The 16,048-nt window shown below is 44.3% G+C and overlaps 1 protein-coding gene across 1 annotated transcript in view; it reads left to right on the top strand.

Annotated features, from left to right (window-relative positions):
* The first annotated feature begins 999 nt into the window (after positions 1-999).
* Positions 1,000-16,048, top strand: part of ppp1r13l (protein phosphatase 1, regulatory subunit 13 like) — a 39,580-nt gene continuing 24,531 nt past the window's right edge. The window contains exons 1-9 of the mRNA XM_037677942.1: positions 1,000-1,260; positions 10,000-10,062; positions 10,137-10,249; positions 12,470-13,199; positions 13,321-13,413; positions 13,502-13,590; positions 14,845-15,235; positions 15,314-15,780; positions 15,863-15,997. Coding sequence (XP_037533870.1) covers positions 10,026-10,062; positions 10,137-10,249; positions 12,470-13,199; positions 13,321-13,413; positions 13,502-13,590; positions 14,845-15,235; positions 15,314-15,780; positions 15,863-15,997 — 2,055 coding nt within the window. The 5' untranslated portion in view covers positions 1,000-1,260; positions 10,000-10,025. The remainder of the gene's footprint in view (positions 1,261-9,999; positions 10,063-10,136; positions 10,250-12,469; positions 13,200-13,320; positions 13,414-13,501; positions 13,591-14,844; positions 15,236-15,313; positions 15,781-15,862; positions 15,998-16,048) is intronic.

The following is a 16,048-nucleotide window of genomic DNA, read 5'->3' as shown; positions in this document are numbered from 1 at the left end:
TAACTGGGACCCTGTGTACATAATTTTGTTCCACCACATGTACCACATGTGGTGCGTATGACACATAAAGAACCTTTGACTTTGATGTAGCTTTAAGTTAGCTTTTTGCTACTTTTATCTTTTTATATTGCTTTTTGATACTTTTTTGCTTCTGTAGATACCTTTTTGCTACTAATAGCTTTTAATTAGCCTTTGGCTAATGTTAACTTTATGCAAGCTTTATGTAACAAAACGTATAACTAGTTTTAGTAAGAGATTTTTTTTGCTAATTAGTTTTGCTACTTTTAGACCCCTTAGCCACAATTTTGCTACTTGTAGCTTTGAAGTAGCATTTGACTACTTTTAGCTTTTTGCTACGTATAGTTTTGTTTTGCTGCTGTAGCTACTTACAGCTTTTAATTAGCCTTTTGCTACTTTAACTTGTTGCTACATGTAGCTGAAAGTTGTCTTAAAGGTACAAAACTTTTAGCTAGTTTTAGTTTGGTAAAAAAAAAAATCTTTAGCTATTTAGCTTTTACTGGTTAACTTGTATTTTATCTCTTAACAAACTTCAGCTCTGAGCATTTTTCTCCAGTTGTTTTATTTTTATTTTACTTAAAGTTTAAGAGCTTTTAATTTGAAATGACTAAAATATGTTATATTGTTTATGCTTCTTTTACTTTGGCCACAAAACCTCTGATTTAAACTTTAACAGGTGACATCAGCTGATAATTACAGGTGTGTGTTCCAGGTGAACGCTTCCTTCACAATAAAAGCCCGCGGGGCTCGGTTCGGCCCACCTGGGCCAGCTGTGACAGGAAGACTCGGCTCGGGTTTCAGCAGCGGGCGGGGGGGGGATTGGACTTTGAGCTTAGATCTGGTTCACTTTGTGGAACCGGATGAATCTGAATCGAGCTCTAAATGAATCCGGTTCTCGAGCTGTTCACGCGGCGCATCTTGTAAACGACTCACCTGAGTCCGCAGCATTTCCGGTGGCTCTGCAGCGTTTCCGGTGCGTTCAGTAGCTCTCGGACTGCGGGTCTGTAGTCTGCCAGAGGACATGAAGGATTCGGGTCCGATCCTGGACTCGTGGGTCCAGAATCAGTGTGCGGACTCGGATCATTAACTCGGGAAGATCAGAACCGACGCAGCGACGAGACGAGGCTGAACAGCCCGAGTCCAGGAAGACCAGGACCAGGTTCTGGATCGGGTTCTGACCCGAGCTCGGCTTTAATCCTCGAGTCTGGAAGAAAACAGGAGAAAGTTCGGGACGTTTGTGAGGTGAGAAAAGTTTTCCTTTCCCACGGAGAAGTGCGCACTTTGCGCACAAAAGCACGAGAGCGTCGACGGAAAGACGCAGGACTCTTTTTATTCTTATTCCGCGATTTTTAATTAGTTGGGGTTTCATTGTCTCTTGTGCGGATTTCTTGTTTCCTGGATCGTTGAGGTGGGGCCTCCTGAAAGAATCAGTTTTCCAGCTGAGCCGGAGTTTCCAACCACAGGAACAAACTCCGTGCGCTTTATGGAAAACTGAACCTTTGGAGTGATTTTATTGTTCAGCCTCCTGGATCAGTGATTTAAATCAGGGGTTCCTCACATTCCACCCACAGAACAGCAGCAGAGGCTCAGATTGAGGTGCCGCAACATCTGTTTGATCATCAACAACTGTTTGATCATCAACATCTGTTTGGCCATTTTAATGGAATTTATTTTTCGTTTCTTGCAACAAGTACAGTTTGTCCTCACCTTGAAGCTTTCAGGTGTAGCTCGACCAGTTTTTAAAGAAATGTTGGTCTGATTTGTATTGAACCAAATGCATCAGTAGTCCTTACCTTTAAATAAACGTGTTTAACAACCTTCATAAGAACTTGGATGTTTGTAAATCACTGCTGGCTGCAGCACCTGCTGCTTCAGGTGTGTACAGGTAATTATCACTAGTTACACTCAGGAAGTCAATAAAGTACGTATTTTAATGAATAATTGACATTTTGCATAAAAAGTGAATATTGGCTGATTTATTTCTAATTGTAAGCCCCCCTATGTTTGATGACCACAACCCAAACCTGGGACTCAAACACCGCTGGAGTTTCTTCTTCGTCGCGTCAGTTGTTAAAAAGTCAGAAGTTTTTCAGGTTTTCTCAAAAATCTGTCACTTTTGCCTCTTGAGGCCGTTTTTTTAAATTTTCTCGGTGAACGATCCAAACGTCAGAGTTCAATGGATTCACCTTTTTCTGTAAAAGTTTAGATTCAAAAACTGTCAATCAAGACCAATGTATGTTGTATCAAAGCAGACAGAACCTGCTGTCGTCGTTCGCATATTCATTCTTTAATGTTTTACCTCCGATGTCAAAGTTTATTTTTTTATTTTTAGTAAAACTCTTTTAACTTCAGCTGTTTGTTTTTGTTGAGCCACATCAAATTAAAGGTTTCCAGCTTCTTTCCTCTCCATCGACAGCATGAAAACCAGCTGGGCTGCATTGTAAAGGTGCGCTTGCTGCGACCTGTTCCAATAAAACCACGATGACTCCACCAGAACATCTCCGACCGGGCCGGCGTCTTTAAACGTGTGGGAGCATGCAGGCTAACGCAGATGGCTCACGTTGGCCCCGTGCGCTCCCTCCTGGCTTCGCTTTGGGCCCGTGAGGTGATTACAAATGTTGCTGGGTTCTGACAGATTCCTGAGTCACACGTCTGAACCGTCTGCGGAGGCGAAGCGGGTCGCCGACGTGGTGCTGGGTCAAAGGCGGGTCGGCTGCATCAGTAGAAACATCTTAGACGTCGTCGTTTGTGTTCTGCACGAATGGTTTCTCTCTTTTTGTCGAGCAAGACGTTTTTGACAGTTGCTGCCCTGAACAGGAAGTGAACTCGGGTGGAGATTTATTTATCGGAGAAAGTGCTGAAGTCGTCGTTCCGCCCTGCTCGTCGTGCGTCCACCTCTACATGCGTTTGTTTCACTGTGTTAGCACAATATCTGAGAACCGCCGGATGAATTTTAAAGAAACTCGGTGAGTGTACGCCGGCAGATCGTTTACATTTGGAGTCGCACATTTCAAGATGGCGCAAACGTGTTGGAACACTCCGATGTGTGGTAGTAGCTGCGAGTCGCTCCCAGCATGTAGTCTGAGCCCGAACAGGTCATTTACAAAGTCTGACTGAAACAACCACAACTCCTTTGCATCATTAAATGACCAACGGTCTTCAAGGCGGCGGGCGACATGCATTCCTTCAGGAAATGTTAAGCCTTTCTTGGTTTTTGTGCGTTTGCAGAAACGAGTTTTTGGATCTGTTGTTTGTTGAGCGTGACACTCGTGTCATGAATGTGCGTGAACAATGTGACCCACCAGGCTGATGTGTCAGTCGCAAAATAAACTTTGGGTGGAGAAAGTGTCGAAGTTATTCATGGCGTCTGCCGAACCAATTCACCGTCTCGTTATTTCACAACAGCTGAGCTGCCGTTGTGTTCATCTGGATTCAGTTCATCTAATTGCAACATATAACACACTTATTAGAACTTAATAGCACATTATAACGCCTAATAATAGAACGCATGAGAACAAATGCAACCTAAAAAGATATACCATAAATACTGAAGTTTCACCTCTTTAAACAAATTGCTGTAAATGCTAAAAAGCAGCACCACCTATACAGAAATACTGTAAATGCTAGAACATACACACCCATAAAAAATACTTTCAAGTGCTTGAAAAGCCGCACTGCATAAAAAGAATTACCATAAATGCTAAAGTTTCACCTCCTTTTAAAATAATTACCGTAAATATTTGAAAAGCCATGCTTCATCAAAAGATGTACAGTAGTCCCTCTTTTATGGCGGGGGATCTGTACCCTGAAGACCCGCGATAAGTGGAAAACCACGAAGTAGGGATAGTAATACAAGTAGTAAATAGTAGTTTATTTAGTTATTTATTTATATTAAGGTGTTTTAAACCCTTCCCACACTCTTGCAATATTCTAAACAATGTTTCTAAACTCTAAAGGCTCTAAAAGACAGAATGTCATGATTTCAGCTCCCTGCCTCCGCTGCTCTTTGGCTCCTGCAAGCGCTCTTGGCCACGCCCACTTCTCTGATCTGCAGGAAGAACAGCTGATCAGCTGCAGCATGACGTTTATCCTGCAGTGTGGGCTGCACAAAGGTGCAGCAGGTGCTAAATAATAAATTCCATGCCGATCGTGCGGCTCATCCATCAATCAGCCGATTGTGTCATGTCCAATTTTATTATGAAAAACCGCGATGTAGCGAGGGACTACTGTACCGTAAATACTAAAGCTTCGCCTCCTTAAAAGAATTGCCGTAAATGCCATAAGCCGCATCACCTTATGATAAATATAGAAGCTAGAAAAGCCACACCACCTATACAAAAATACCGTAAATGTTTGAAAAGCTGCACCAGCTCAAATGAGTTATTTCGTGCTCGGTTCCAAAAATCACAATCTACAAGATATTTTTTGTTGTCATTTGATTCTGGGTATAAGAACCTTGGGCCCGTCTCAGTCCGGTCCCTGTGACCCAGTTCCCTGAGTACGTCCCTCCTGCTTTTGTAAAATTAGCCTTGATCAGGATCCAGGAGCGTCAACAGACACTTTCAAACGTCTCTTATCACAAGATGGTGAAGCTGTGCAAATATTTCCACACGAGTGGATTCTGCTGTTGGACTTCAGGTCAAACTGGTGTTCTGGTTTAAATTTACCGGACTTGTTGTTTGCACGAGAACGTTCCTCCAGAGAACAATAAAGAACAAAAACACGTCGTCCCAGAGGTGGGATCAGATTTGCTCTTAATCTCTGCTGGTTAACCAGTTGTGAAATGGGCAGAAAGGTCAGGAAGGACGTGAGAGAGGAACAGGAAGTGACGAATGCCTGCGGGGGGGGGCACGGTGGAGACCGGACCCGTGATCTGAAGGATGTGACCAGAAGCACCGGAGCAGTCCGACACGCCCTGCAGACGCTCGTTATGATCCTCTATAATCCACTAATCTCTGTTTCCCCACCGAGCGTCTCCACTTTCCCCCGCACGTCTGTTTGATCTTTTCATCTTGGCCGAACAGGAAAACCCAGAACTTAAAGTGTGGACCAGATTTTAATCTGAGGAACCTGTTGGACCTAACAACTGAGGCGATGCTGCGTCGGCCGCTGTCCATCCTTTTATAATCATTTCTGCTGTTTTAGCTGTTCACATATCAAAACATTTGGCTCATCCAGGAGGTGATTGCTGTAACTTTTTTAACTTTTATTTACAAATATTTACCCCGTAGAAATTCAGAGGTTTCCTCGATTCAATTCTTTTAAAAATGTTGTTTTCCTAAAAATCTGTTTCTGTCTTCTGTTGCTGCTTTTCTCTGACCTTTTTGCTATTTTTACCTTTTAGCTTCCATTCGGCTAATTTTAGCTTTGAGCTACAATTTTTGCTGTGCAAAGCTTTTCGCTAGCTTTTTACTATTTATTGACACCTTTTACCTCCAGCTAGCCTTTTGATACTATTAGCTTTAGGTTTTTACTACTTTTAGAATTTAACTAGCCGTTTGAAACTTTTAGCTACCAATTTACTACTTTTTAGCTTTTAGTTAGCCGTTTGTTTCCTTTAGCTACAATTAATTTACTTTGAACTTTTGGCTACAGTTTTGCTAGCTTCAGTTAGGTTTCTAGAACCATTAAGTTACAGCTAGTGTTTTACTACTTTTAGCTTTTAGTGAGCCCTTTGATGTTTTAAGCTACCATTTGGTTACTTTTAGCTACTTTTTTGCCAGACTTGGCCTTCAGATAGATTTATCTTTAGCTGTTAGATTCTGTTTTGTTACTTTTAGCTAGACTTTTCCACTATTAGCTTTTGGCTAGCTTCATTTTTTTAGCAAGCTTTGTAATACCTTTCAGTTTTATTTTCAGCAATTATTTTGCTATCTTTAGCCTTTTATTACTTTTAGCTAGTCTTTTGATACAGTTTGTCTTCCTAACCTTTTGCTACTTTTGTCTTTTACCTAGTTTTGCTTATTTTAGCTAGTGTTCTACTGATTTTAGCTATTTTCTTCTTCACCTTTGACTTGAACTGCAACCAGGAGATTTAAAGCTGAAGACGGATTCATGAAGGAGATAAATCTGAGGTTTGGTTGAGAAAACGGCCGAGAAGAAGAAGCAGCTAGAGCTGACCTGGAGTCACAGTCGGTCAGATGATTGATGTCTGTGCAGAAACAGCTTTTGTATTTTTGGACCCAGACTCATCCAGAAACAGGAACATCAGCCGAAGGTCGTTGCTCGACACAAACCAGAGTTCAGATGAAGGGTTGGGGGAGTTCAAGGCCGAACTTTGGGCGTCGGAGAGTCTGCTCTCAGAAAAGAGACGGTTCTAGAGAAACGTCTCTCAGGGAGGAGCAGTGAGGAATGTGAGGCTGACGGAAACGACACACCGAAGCTTTTTGTCCTTCGGCTCTTGGTAGGGGCTCGGCTGCAGTCTGTGTGTGTGTGTGTGGGGGGGTCTGGGTTATTAAAGGTCCAAATATTAGTGAACCTGGAGCAGGAATACAAACCAAAACAAAATTATATTTGCAGCTGAGGAGCGCAACAAACAACCGTAACAACCCGGTAAAAAATCTGCGGCTAATAAAAAAACAACAAATATTAAACTGAAGTCACAGCTGCAGAGTTTACAGAGAAATAAAACTTTATTCATGTTTTCTGTTTCTGGGTGAAGCCGTTTGTTGGTTTCCTGTTTCCTGTTTCTTCCAAAAGATTTGTTTATTTATTTATGTATTTATTTATTTATTTTCAAACTTCTTACGCAGATTTGTGCTTGTAGGATTAAATGAGCTCAGACTGAGATGGTTTGGACACGTCCAGAGGAGGGACAGTGGTTTGGACAGGTCCAGAGGAGGGGACAGTGGTTTGGACAGGTCCAGAGGAGGGGACAGTGGTTTGGACAGGTCCAGAGGAGGGGACAGTGGTTTGGACACGTCCAGAGGAGGGGACAGTGGTTTGGACACGTCCAGAAGAGGCACTGTGTGTATTTTGGTAGAAGGATGTTAGAAATGCAGCTGCAGGAAAAAGACAAAGAGGAGACATATGGATGCAGTTAGAGAGGACATGGAGGTAGATGGAGTGAGGACAGAGGATGCAGAGGACAGAGTGAAGACGGAAGACGGTGAGGACAGAGGGAGGACAGAGGATGCAGAGGACAGAGGATGCAGAGGACAGAGTGAAGACAGAAGACTGTGAGGACAGAGTGAGGACAGAGGGAGGACAGATTGAGAAGGAGAATGACTTGCTGTGGACACCCCTGCAGAGGGAAAAGCCGAAAGAAGAAGAAGCATTAAACCCTTCGGCTCCTTCAAGAACAGGATGAGAGAACTTTTCGTTTTTATAACTTTTATACGTTTTAAAATATTTAACTTTTATTTGTAATTATTTTCTCCCCAGGAAAAACATTAAGATCTCATCATGAACTCATTTAAAAACATCGTTCTCTTTGAGCAAAGGCCCTGAAGCCGATTTCATTCTTATTAAGCCCCCTTCAGCTTTTAGCTACCGTTTTGATGGTTTTAGCTTTAGCTGCTGTTTGATCATTCTAAATTTTAGCTATGTTTTTCCAAATTTTACTGTTTATCTCCAGTTTTACCGATTTTAGCTTTTAGCAAATGTTTTAATGGTCAATTCAGTTTTAGCTTTATGAACAGATTTCAGCTGATTTCAGCTGCCGTTCAGCTGATTTCAGCTGCCGTTCAGCATCGGCACTCTTCTGTATTTCATCACACGGGAGTGTTGGAGGAAATATATATATTTTTTGTTTCTTCCACATTTTAAATAAATTCTGTTTTCATAATTGTTTTTTGCTTCTTGACCTTCGGCTGATTTTGGTCGTCTTCAGTCCAGTACCCAGTTTCAGAGTACTGTAATGGGCTTTCTGGCTGCAGAGCTGCTTCATTCAGATTAAGTATTCAGTAAAAAAACAAAATGGCTCCTGACGTCAAGGGACGGAGCGGTGTTGGTTCTGAACGTTCCAAACGAGTCAGAAAACAAGAACCTGTTCTGAATTTCACCTTCGGCTGTTTTTCCTCCTGACAGCCGCTGCAGAAACAGTTTGTTCCAGTTTTTTCGTCACGCCTGCAGAAAATACCGAAGATGTCTCCGTCTGGCGGACACGAAGGAGCATCTGCACGGGCCGCCGGCTGAAGTCTTCACTGACCGGGCTGTCGTTTTCATCAGAACTGGTTCAGACGAGCAGTCGACACCACACAGCTTCGCCTGTCTGACCGTCAGACAGACACAGCTGTCCAACATGAGACAGGAAGACAAACGGAGGTCGCCTTCTGTCCCTCATCCACCCAGCTTGTTTATCAGAGCACCGGCGAGTCAAGGGTGTCTTGTTTAGACACGGGAGGCATTCCAGTTATTTTGTTAAGTGCCTGAAGGAGGTGGCAGAGCTGGGAGCGGAGCCGAGAGGAGCTGAACCCGAGGTTACAATCCAGCAGCAGCGCAGCTCGCTTCAAACCTCAACTTTTTTAGCTAGATACAACTACTGCACGGAAAAAACAACATCCACCACTTTTTTCTCAGGATTCAAGTTTGTAATAATCACGCTGACAAAATGCCGACGCGTTTACAAATAAACTGTATGAGAAATTAAAGTTTGCACTCTTATTAAAGCAGGCAGAAAGAAACAGTAGAAATTAAGCCTCGACTAGAAGATTACTGTAAAATATCACGTCATTTTGAAAAAAAAAAAGTTTAATCTGCTTAAAGGCCGCGTAAAGTTTTAAGTGCTTTTTAGAGGAGAGATGACAAAAGCCCTTCACTTCCAGATGTAAAGAGAAAATAAGAGCTCAGACACTATGAAAGTTTGAGTGTTTGACCTTTGACCTCTGTTAGGATTTAGCATCAATCCTGCAGCAGAGACGCACACGGAGTGAAAGACACAAACGCCTTCAGTTTGAGCTAGAAACTGTCTAACGAGTGTAAAGTTTGCTTTTAATAAAGCAGGAAAGAATAAAAGCCAGATGCCAGAAGTTTTTTTTTATTTATTTTTTATTATATTTTTAGCTTCCCTTATGAGAAATGTCAGGGGAATTCTAGTAAAGGTTTATGGATGTTTATCACTGCTAATGTTAAATTAATGTTGAACCATGTGTTTGAGTTCAGAGAGTTGTTTTCCTCTTATATTCCAAGGTCACCTCCAAGTCTGTGCGATAAGAGGCCGGGGTCGTCGTGCCGATAAGCGTGTACAAAAACACTTGTATACTATCCGGCTCGAAGGACCAAAGTGTTGGATAAAAATGTCCTTGCATTATCTATTACTTAAAAGGAGCCACACACAACAAAATGAGTTTTTTTTTTTTACCCAGTTTACTTGTAGGACAGACAGTCACGAAACAGGTTTATACAGATGTTCAAAGTTACATGCTTAAAGCCCCGTCATGAGAATCTGCGCCGGACACTATGCAAGAAGTATTTTTTATACACGTGTTTGGAAGTTTATGGGAGTAAAAGAGTCTGTTTGTAAATCTTTTATAAAATTTAGACTAAAACAATTTAATTTATACAGTCTCTCCTCATGTTTCCTTCCCTTTTTCTCATCTAAGCAAAATATTATTCTGATTAAGAATAAAAGGGCCGCGCTTTTATAGTTGCAGCTTCGTGCACTCCGCCCATCTTTCAGACGACTGTACGTACATGTTCTCGTTGTATCTCGGTGCAATGATAATAAAGTTTATTCTGATTCTGATTAAATTATCTGTGTGATCTGTTTACGGAAGCTAAATATCTTCAGGACAACGTGTCATGAAGGTGTTTAAAATGACTGTTCTCATAAAGACCTCTAAGAGAAACAACCTCACATTTAGAGTCTTTCAGCGCTCATATGCTGCAGTTGTATTTTATAGAAAAGGCTGTTTTTTTCTAGTTTATCTTGGTGTTTTTGAACCTGGGCTTCACCTCCATAAAAACATTAATCATCAGTGTTAGTTTTCATCAGCTGCAGACGAGGCTCCTTCTAATGGCTGTGCTGCTTGTCTTCTCCAGGAGCTGAGACGTTCTTCCTCGCAGCCATGAGCGCGCAGAGTTCCTTCGGCAGCAACATGCTGTGTGAGTTCCCACAAACCTTTCCCTCGTCTCTGAGGCTCGGTGTTTGATGACCCCTCTGTGTTTCTGTGGCTCAGTTCAGACCATAAACGACGACCTGAACGCATCGCTGGCCACGGCAGACGAGTTGTCCAAGGAGTTCAGCTCCCTGATGCAGGAGGCGTCGTCCAGCAAACCTTCAGCCTCTCAGGTACGCGCCCGCCGGACTCCTTCTGCAGCTTCAGCTCGGTTTGTTCGCACGCCGCCTGTTTCAGCATGTTCAAAACATCAGGTTTTTACAATAAGCACCTTTCTTCCCCATTGCTTAATTTCTGAAGCTAATACGTGCCTCAGGGTGGCCCTTCATGTTTCAAGAGAAACTGGTTTCTAGTAAATAAAAGAAAATGACTGTTTATTAAACATGGCGGCCCTGGTTGGGAAATAACACACTTTAGATAAGACGTTAAAAGTCTTATTAATGCTACAAACGCTGATGAAAGTTATTGTTGGGTTTGTTTAAAACAACTGAGACAGAGAAGAGGACGGTGGCCGTGAGGTGTCAATGAACAACGTTTGAAAAAACAGAATTACATTTGAAGAAATGTAATAAATAAACATAATAAATAAATAATAAAGTTTAAAAAATTGCACTAAAAACAAACCCCACCACTTCTGGTTTTGCTTAATGTAATTCAGTTTTTTCAAATCTTGTTCATTTACACCTCCCAATTCTAAAAGAGTTGGTACGTCGTGTTAGATGTAACTCAAAACGGAATGCAATGATTTATACCTTTTTTTTATTTTAATGCATATTTTATTTTTAGTGGAACATATTAAACACTTAAACTAAGAAATTGTATTTTATTTGTGGGGGTTGGGGGTGTTTAGGTTAACTTTGAATTTTGTGGCACCAGCACATCTCAGACAAGTTGTTCCAGTAGCAACAAAAGGCTGTAAAAGAGGAAACAGCTGGAGGATCGTTTCACATCTAATTCGGTTAATTAGCAACAAGTCGGTAAAAAGACGGAATATAAAAAGTGTTTTTCAGAAGTAAAGATGGGCAAAGGGTCACTGCTCTGTGAAATCTGAGGATAGAGGAATCATCCAACCTGTTATCAGTTTGCAGTTCAAAGCCTGCCTCTCTGATGTTATGGGGGTGCATTAGTGCCTCTGTTATGGGCAGTCTCTCGTCTGTCTTTGTCTCTTCGTCTCTCATCTCTTCATATCTTCTCATCTCTCGTCTCTCCTCATCACTCCTCGACACTCTTCGTCACTCCTCGTCTCTCCTCATCACTCCTAGTCTCTCCTCATCACTCCTCGTCTCTCCTCGTCACTCCTCGTCTCTCCTCGTCTCTCCTCATCACTCCTCGTCTCTCCTCATCTCTTCTCGTCTCTCGTCTTTTCTCTTCATCTCTCCTCTCTTCATATCTTCTCATCTCTTCTCATCTCTTCTCATCTCTCGTCTCTCCTCGTCTCTCCTCATCACTCCTCGTCTCTCCTCATCACTCCTCGTCACTCTTCGTCTCTCCTCATCACTCCTCGTCACTCTTCGTCACTCCTCGTCTCTCCTCATCACTCCTAGTCTCTCCTCGTCTCTCCTCGTCTCTCTTCGTCTCCTCGTCTCTCCTCGTCTCTCCTCGTCACTCCTCGTCACTCCTCGTCACTCCTCGTCTCTCCTCATCACTCCTAGTCTCTCCTCGTCTCTCCTCGTCTCTCTTGTCTCTCCTCGTCTCTCCTCGTCTCTCCTCGTCACTCCTCGTCACTCTTCGTCACTCCTCGTCTCTCCTCATCACTCCTAGTCTCTCCTCGTCTCTCCTCGTCTCTCTTCGTCTCTCCTCGTCTCTCCTCGTCTCTCCTCGTCACTCCTCGTCTCTCCTCATCTCTTCTCGTCTCTCGTCTTTTCTCTTCATCTCTCCTCTCTTCATATCTTCTCATCTCTCGTCTCTCTTTGTCTTTCCTCGTCACTCCTCGTCACTCCTCATCTCTCTTCGTCTCTCCTCGTCACTCCTCGTCTCTCCTCATCTCTTCTCGTCTCTCGTCTTTTCTCTTCATCTCTCCTCTCTTCATATCTTATCATCTCTTCTCATCTCTCGTCTCTCTTTGTCTTTCCTCGTCACTCCTCGTCACTCCTCGTCACTCCTCGTCTCTCCTCGTCTCTCCTCGTCTCTCTTCGTCTCTTCGTCTCTCCTCGTCTCTCCTCATCTCTCTTCGTCTCTCCTCGTCTCTCCTCATCTCTCCTTGTCTCTCTGGTTTCTCAACAGCCTCATCAGTTTTGATGATGATGACGATGTTCGTTTTTTTTTGGTGTTTCACAACTTCTTTTTTTTTTTCTTCCACCTTTTTGTAGTTTTATGAAACATTTTGACATCAGTCCAGTTCTTCTGAAAATAAAGTGTCAGATCGTCCCTTCATGATGTATTTTTCTCTTCAGACCAGCTCAAATACCTTCAGGAACCAGTCTCAGTCCATCGGGTCCTCCAGTCCGAGGCTGTCTTCAGGAACTGACGGCAGCTCCGGCTCCATGCCCTTCTCCTCCAACCAGACGTATTACAGTCCCATTGACTCTGGCATCTCCAGCAGCAGCAGCAGAAACGTCCCGTCCCCGCCTGTCATCCCCTATGGGTCGCCCAGCCTGTCCGGCTCCACGTTGTCCTCGGGAAGGTCCACTAACGGCAGCTTCAAACCCTTCTCCCCGATTCAGACTTTCTTTAATCCCATTGACCCAAACATCTCTAGCAGCAAAAACGCTCCATCTCCACCTGCTGTCTCCAACAGTCCACGTTCATCCCCGAAGATCCCGCGGTCACCACGGGTTCACAGACGATCCGGACCAGACAGCTTCCCGTTCATACAGCAGGCGCCCGTCTCTCCGCGGTCCGATTCCCCCTCCTACTACGACATGAATCCACAGGGCTTCGTCGGCTACAAGGAGAGAACTAATTCACCGAGCCGGAAGTCTGGAAGTTTGGACCAATCGTCTCGCTCCGCTTCACATCAAACATCTCTGCTGAGTCCGAGCGACAGCAGCCTGATGGGCCTCCGGTCCCCTCGACACGACAAGGGTCCGTCTCCGCTGGCCTTCAAGAGCTCCTCTCCTTCGCCTTTCAACCAGACGTATTCCAGCACCCTTCCTCGAAACTTCCACGGCTCAGGACCACCTGGTGAGAGGGTCTTCTCATCCTAGACTTAAAGGTTTAAATTAAGTTTATTCATTTGGGTTTTCTCAGTAAATAAAAACATGTTTTGCTCGTGCTTCCTTTCCTTTCACCGTGAAACCTGAAGACGATGGCGGCAAACAGCAAAAATCTCCCAACAAGTGGAACGAGTCCGATCTGGACGTGGCCTACGAGAGGAAACCTCATCACAGCTACGACAGTCGGTCGATTTCTCTGCTCTTACATTGGTCTTATGTTTCTGGAAATGTTCTCCCTTTCTACAACGCCGTTCTTCTCCGTTCTCCCAGAGACGGAGTGGATGCGTCCATTCGTGCCAAACAGCAACTGGCGAGAATCCAACCTCGATGGCCCTCCTCCGACCTCGAGTCCCAAAAAGGTGGGTCACGTTTGACACGTGCTGACTTGTTTTATGGGATTTGTGTACCTCAGACCATCTCATTTGTTCCTGAACACTCAAGCCCTTCAGCTTCAGATGTCGGTCAACTGGGAACAAATATTAGTATTTATCACAGTATATGTCCACCAACAGACGATTGTACTGTGGTATAGTCTCCATCCGTATGTATGTACAACTTTCTCTTGTCCCTAATCCTAACCCACTTTTCATCATACCAGCTTCAAGGTCAAAGGTCAAGGTCTTCGCTTGTCCAGCCCATTACTATAGATAGTTGTACAATAGTGTACTGACAGGTGTATAAAGTACTGTACTCTTGTGTCTTGTTTTTGTCTCGTAAGAACCTTGTGAAGAGTTTATTTTCATTTAAAACACTTTTTTGCACTTTTGATGGTCAAAAATGAAACTTGGCAGAGCGCTTCTGAAAAGGAAAAAGATTATTATGACGATCCAGGTGACAATACAAACACAGGAGAATTTAAAAAATGTATAACTCCAGGTGTTTTCGCTAAAGTTTAGGACACGGTTTGAGGTTTTTAGTGTTTTTGCCTCACGGCGAGCAGAAAACTGCAGGTTTCACTGTAGTCTGCGTTTCATCACAACATTAAGATCTTAAACAACAAGGAGAGTTTTAAAGTTGGATACTGGAGTTGCCAGACGTCACTGCTCCAGTGTGTGACTGTTGGTAAAAGTGGAAATTCCTTTGTTCACTTAACAACTACATGTTTTTCACGAGGTTAAAGTTCGTTCACACCTGAACGACAAACATTAGTGTTTTTCAATGTTTACTGTGGCGAACCAACATAAAACAAAAATACACATTTACGTGAACCTGCTGTAGTTTCCATGCCAGACAGGGTTGCCAGATAGAAAATGCTTCCAAAAGTGCATAAAAACCACACTCTCTCCGCAGGTAGAGCTCCCAGCGACGTCTGCGAGAGGTGGGGGGAGTCCCAAAAACTTTCACTCTAAGACCGGGATTCAAAAAGCTTTGGCTTCAGAGGAAACGGGCGCTGTTGTCGCGTACATGAACGGCTGAACCGCAGCAGAAAATCCAGTCTCACTCAAAATCAGTGCCGTGTAAACTGGGACCAAGTCTGTCACGAAGAATGTTGCGTCGCGCTACAAACGTTTATGTTGATGTTTGGTCTTGCTCATGTGGTACGGTGGTTTTGTGCTTCCTGGACGGATTCAACCTTTTAACAAAAATCTCTTTTTCTTTTTTCATACTTCCAGGAGCATCACCTGCTTCCCCAGCAGGGTTCCTACGGTTCCCTGCCTCGTAACGCTCGTATATCGGTGCCACCAGATGTTTCTCCTCAAACCCAGTTCCCGCGGGACTTGAAAAACCCGGCTTACTACACTCAGCCCATGTCCCGCATTTCAGTTCCTCCAAATGCCCCTCAGCACCACCAACAGAGGGGCCTGCCGCTCTCCGTCATCCTGCGCCTCCAGAACCCCTACTTCGGCGCCATGGCGACCCACCCCTCTGAGGTTTTCGAGGGAGACCGAGACGTTCCACCTTACCAACCGCCTGTCCCCATCCTGCAGGAATTCTTCCACCAACCTGCCTTCCAACTTCAGCAACATCCACCTGAGCTGAGGCAGCCAGCTGTGTACAGCGACGGTAAAACAAGTTTCACATCTGGATCCAAAATATTTAGTTTCAGCTGTTTTATTTTAAACGTGGTTTGTTTGTCTCCAGTCCTGCACTCAGGAGACGTAGACGCAGAGATCGAGCGTCTGGACAGTGGGTTTTACACTCCGGTGACTTCAGAGAGTCCTGCCACACCTGGGGGAGGTGGAGAGGTGGAGCAGGTGGAGCCGCCTGCTCCGCGGCCCCTGAGCCCCACCAGGCTGCAACCAGTTGTGGCCCCTGAGGCCCGGAGCCACGAGATCCCCGACTCTGAGGAGCTGCTCCGCATCAGGGCAGAAATCCCCCGTCCTCTGAAGAGGCGAGGTTCCGTGGACCCGACCCAGCCTTTGAACAAGGCCTCAAATTACCAGCGAAACCAGTACAAATCCGCCATCAGCAATTTTTTCCACGGGAACCGCGAAAAAGGGGAGCAGAGAAGTGAGAGCGGGAGCTCCTCGGATGGAGAGGACAGCGTTGCGCTACCTCCTCCATTACCACCTCCTCAGACGTCCAGGGTGGTTCTGCCAGAAGTCAAAGTGAGGAACGTTTCAGGGTTTGGACCAGTTGGGTTACTGTTGTTCGTTCTGATGTTCTGTTTACATCTGCTCTTTCCTCCAGAACTATCCTACGATTCTGCGCAAGTCCAGGGATCGCAAGAGTCCTGGGAGGCGAGCTCGACTCAGCCCGCTGGTGCTGCTGCTGGACGGAGCGTTGGTGGGCGAACTGGACACTGTGAAGAAAGCTGTGCAGGAGGTATTTCTACCAAAACACAACAACATATTTAAATGTTTACCGCCGCGAGTC

Source organism: Nematolebias whitei, chromosome 6 (assembly GCF_014905685.2).
Source record: "Nematolebias whitei isolate Nwh7 chromosome 6, NemWhi1, whole genome shotgun sequence".
Taxonomy (NCBI): Eukaryota; Metazoa; Chordata; class Actinopteri; order Cyprinodontiformes; family Rivulidae; genus Nematolebias; species Nematolebias whitei.
Note: the sequence above shows the minus strand (reverse complement) of the source record. Positions and strands in the feature narration are given on the sequence as shown.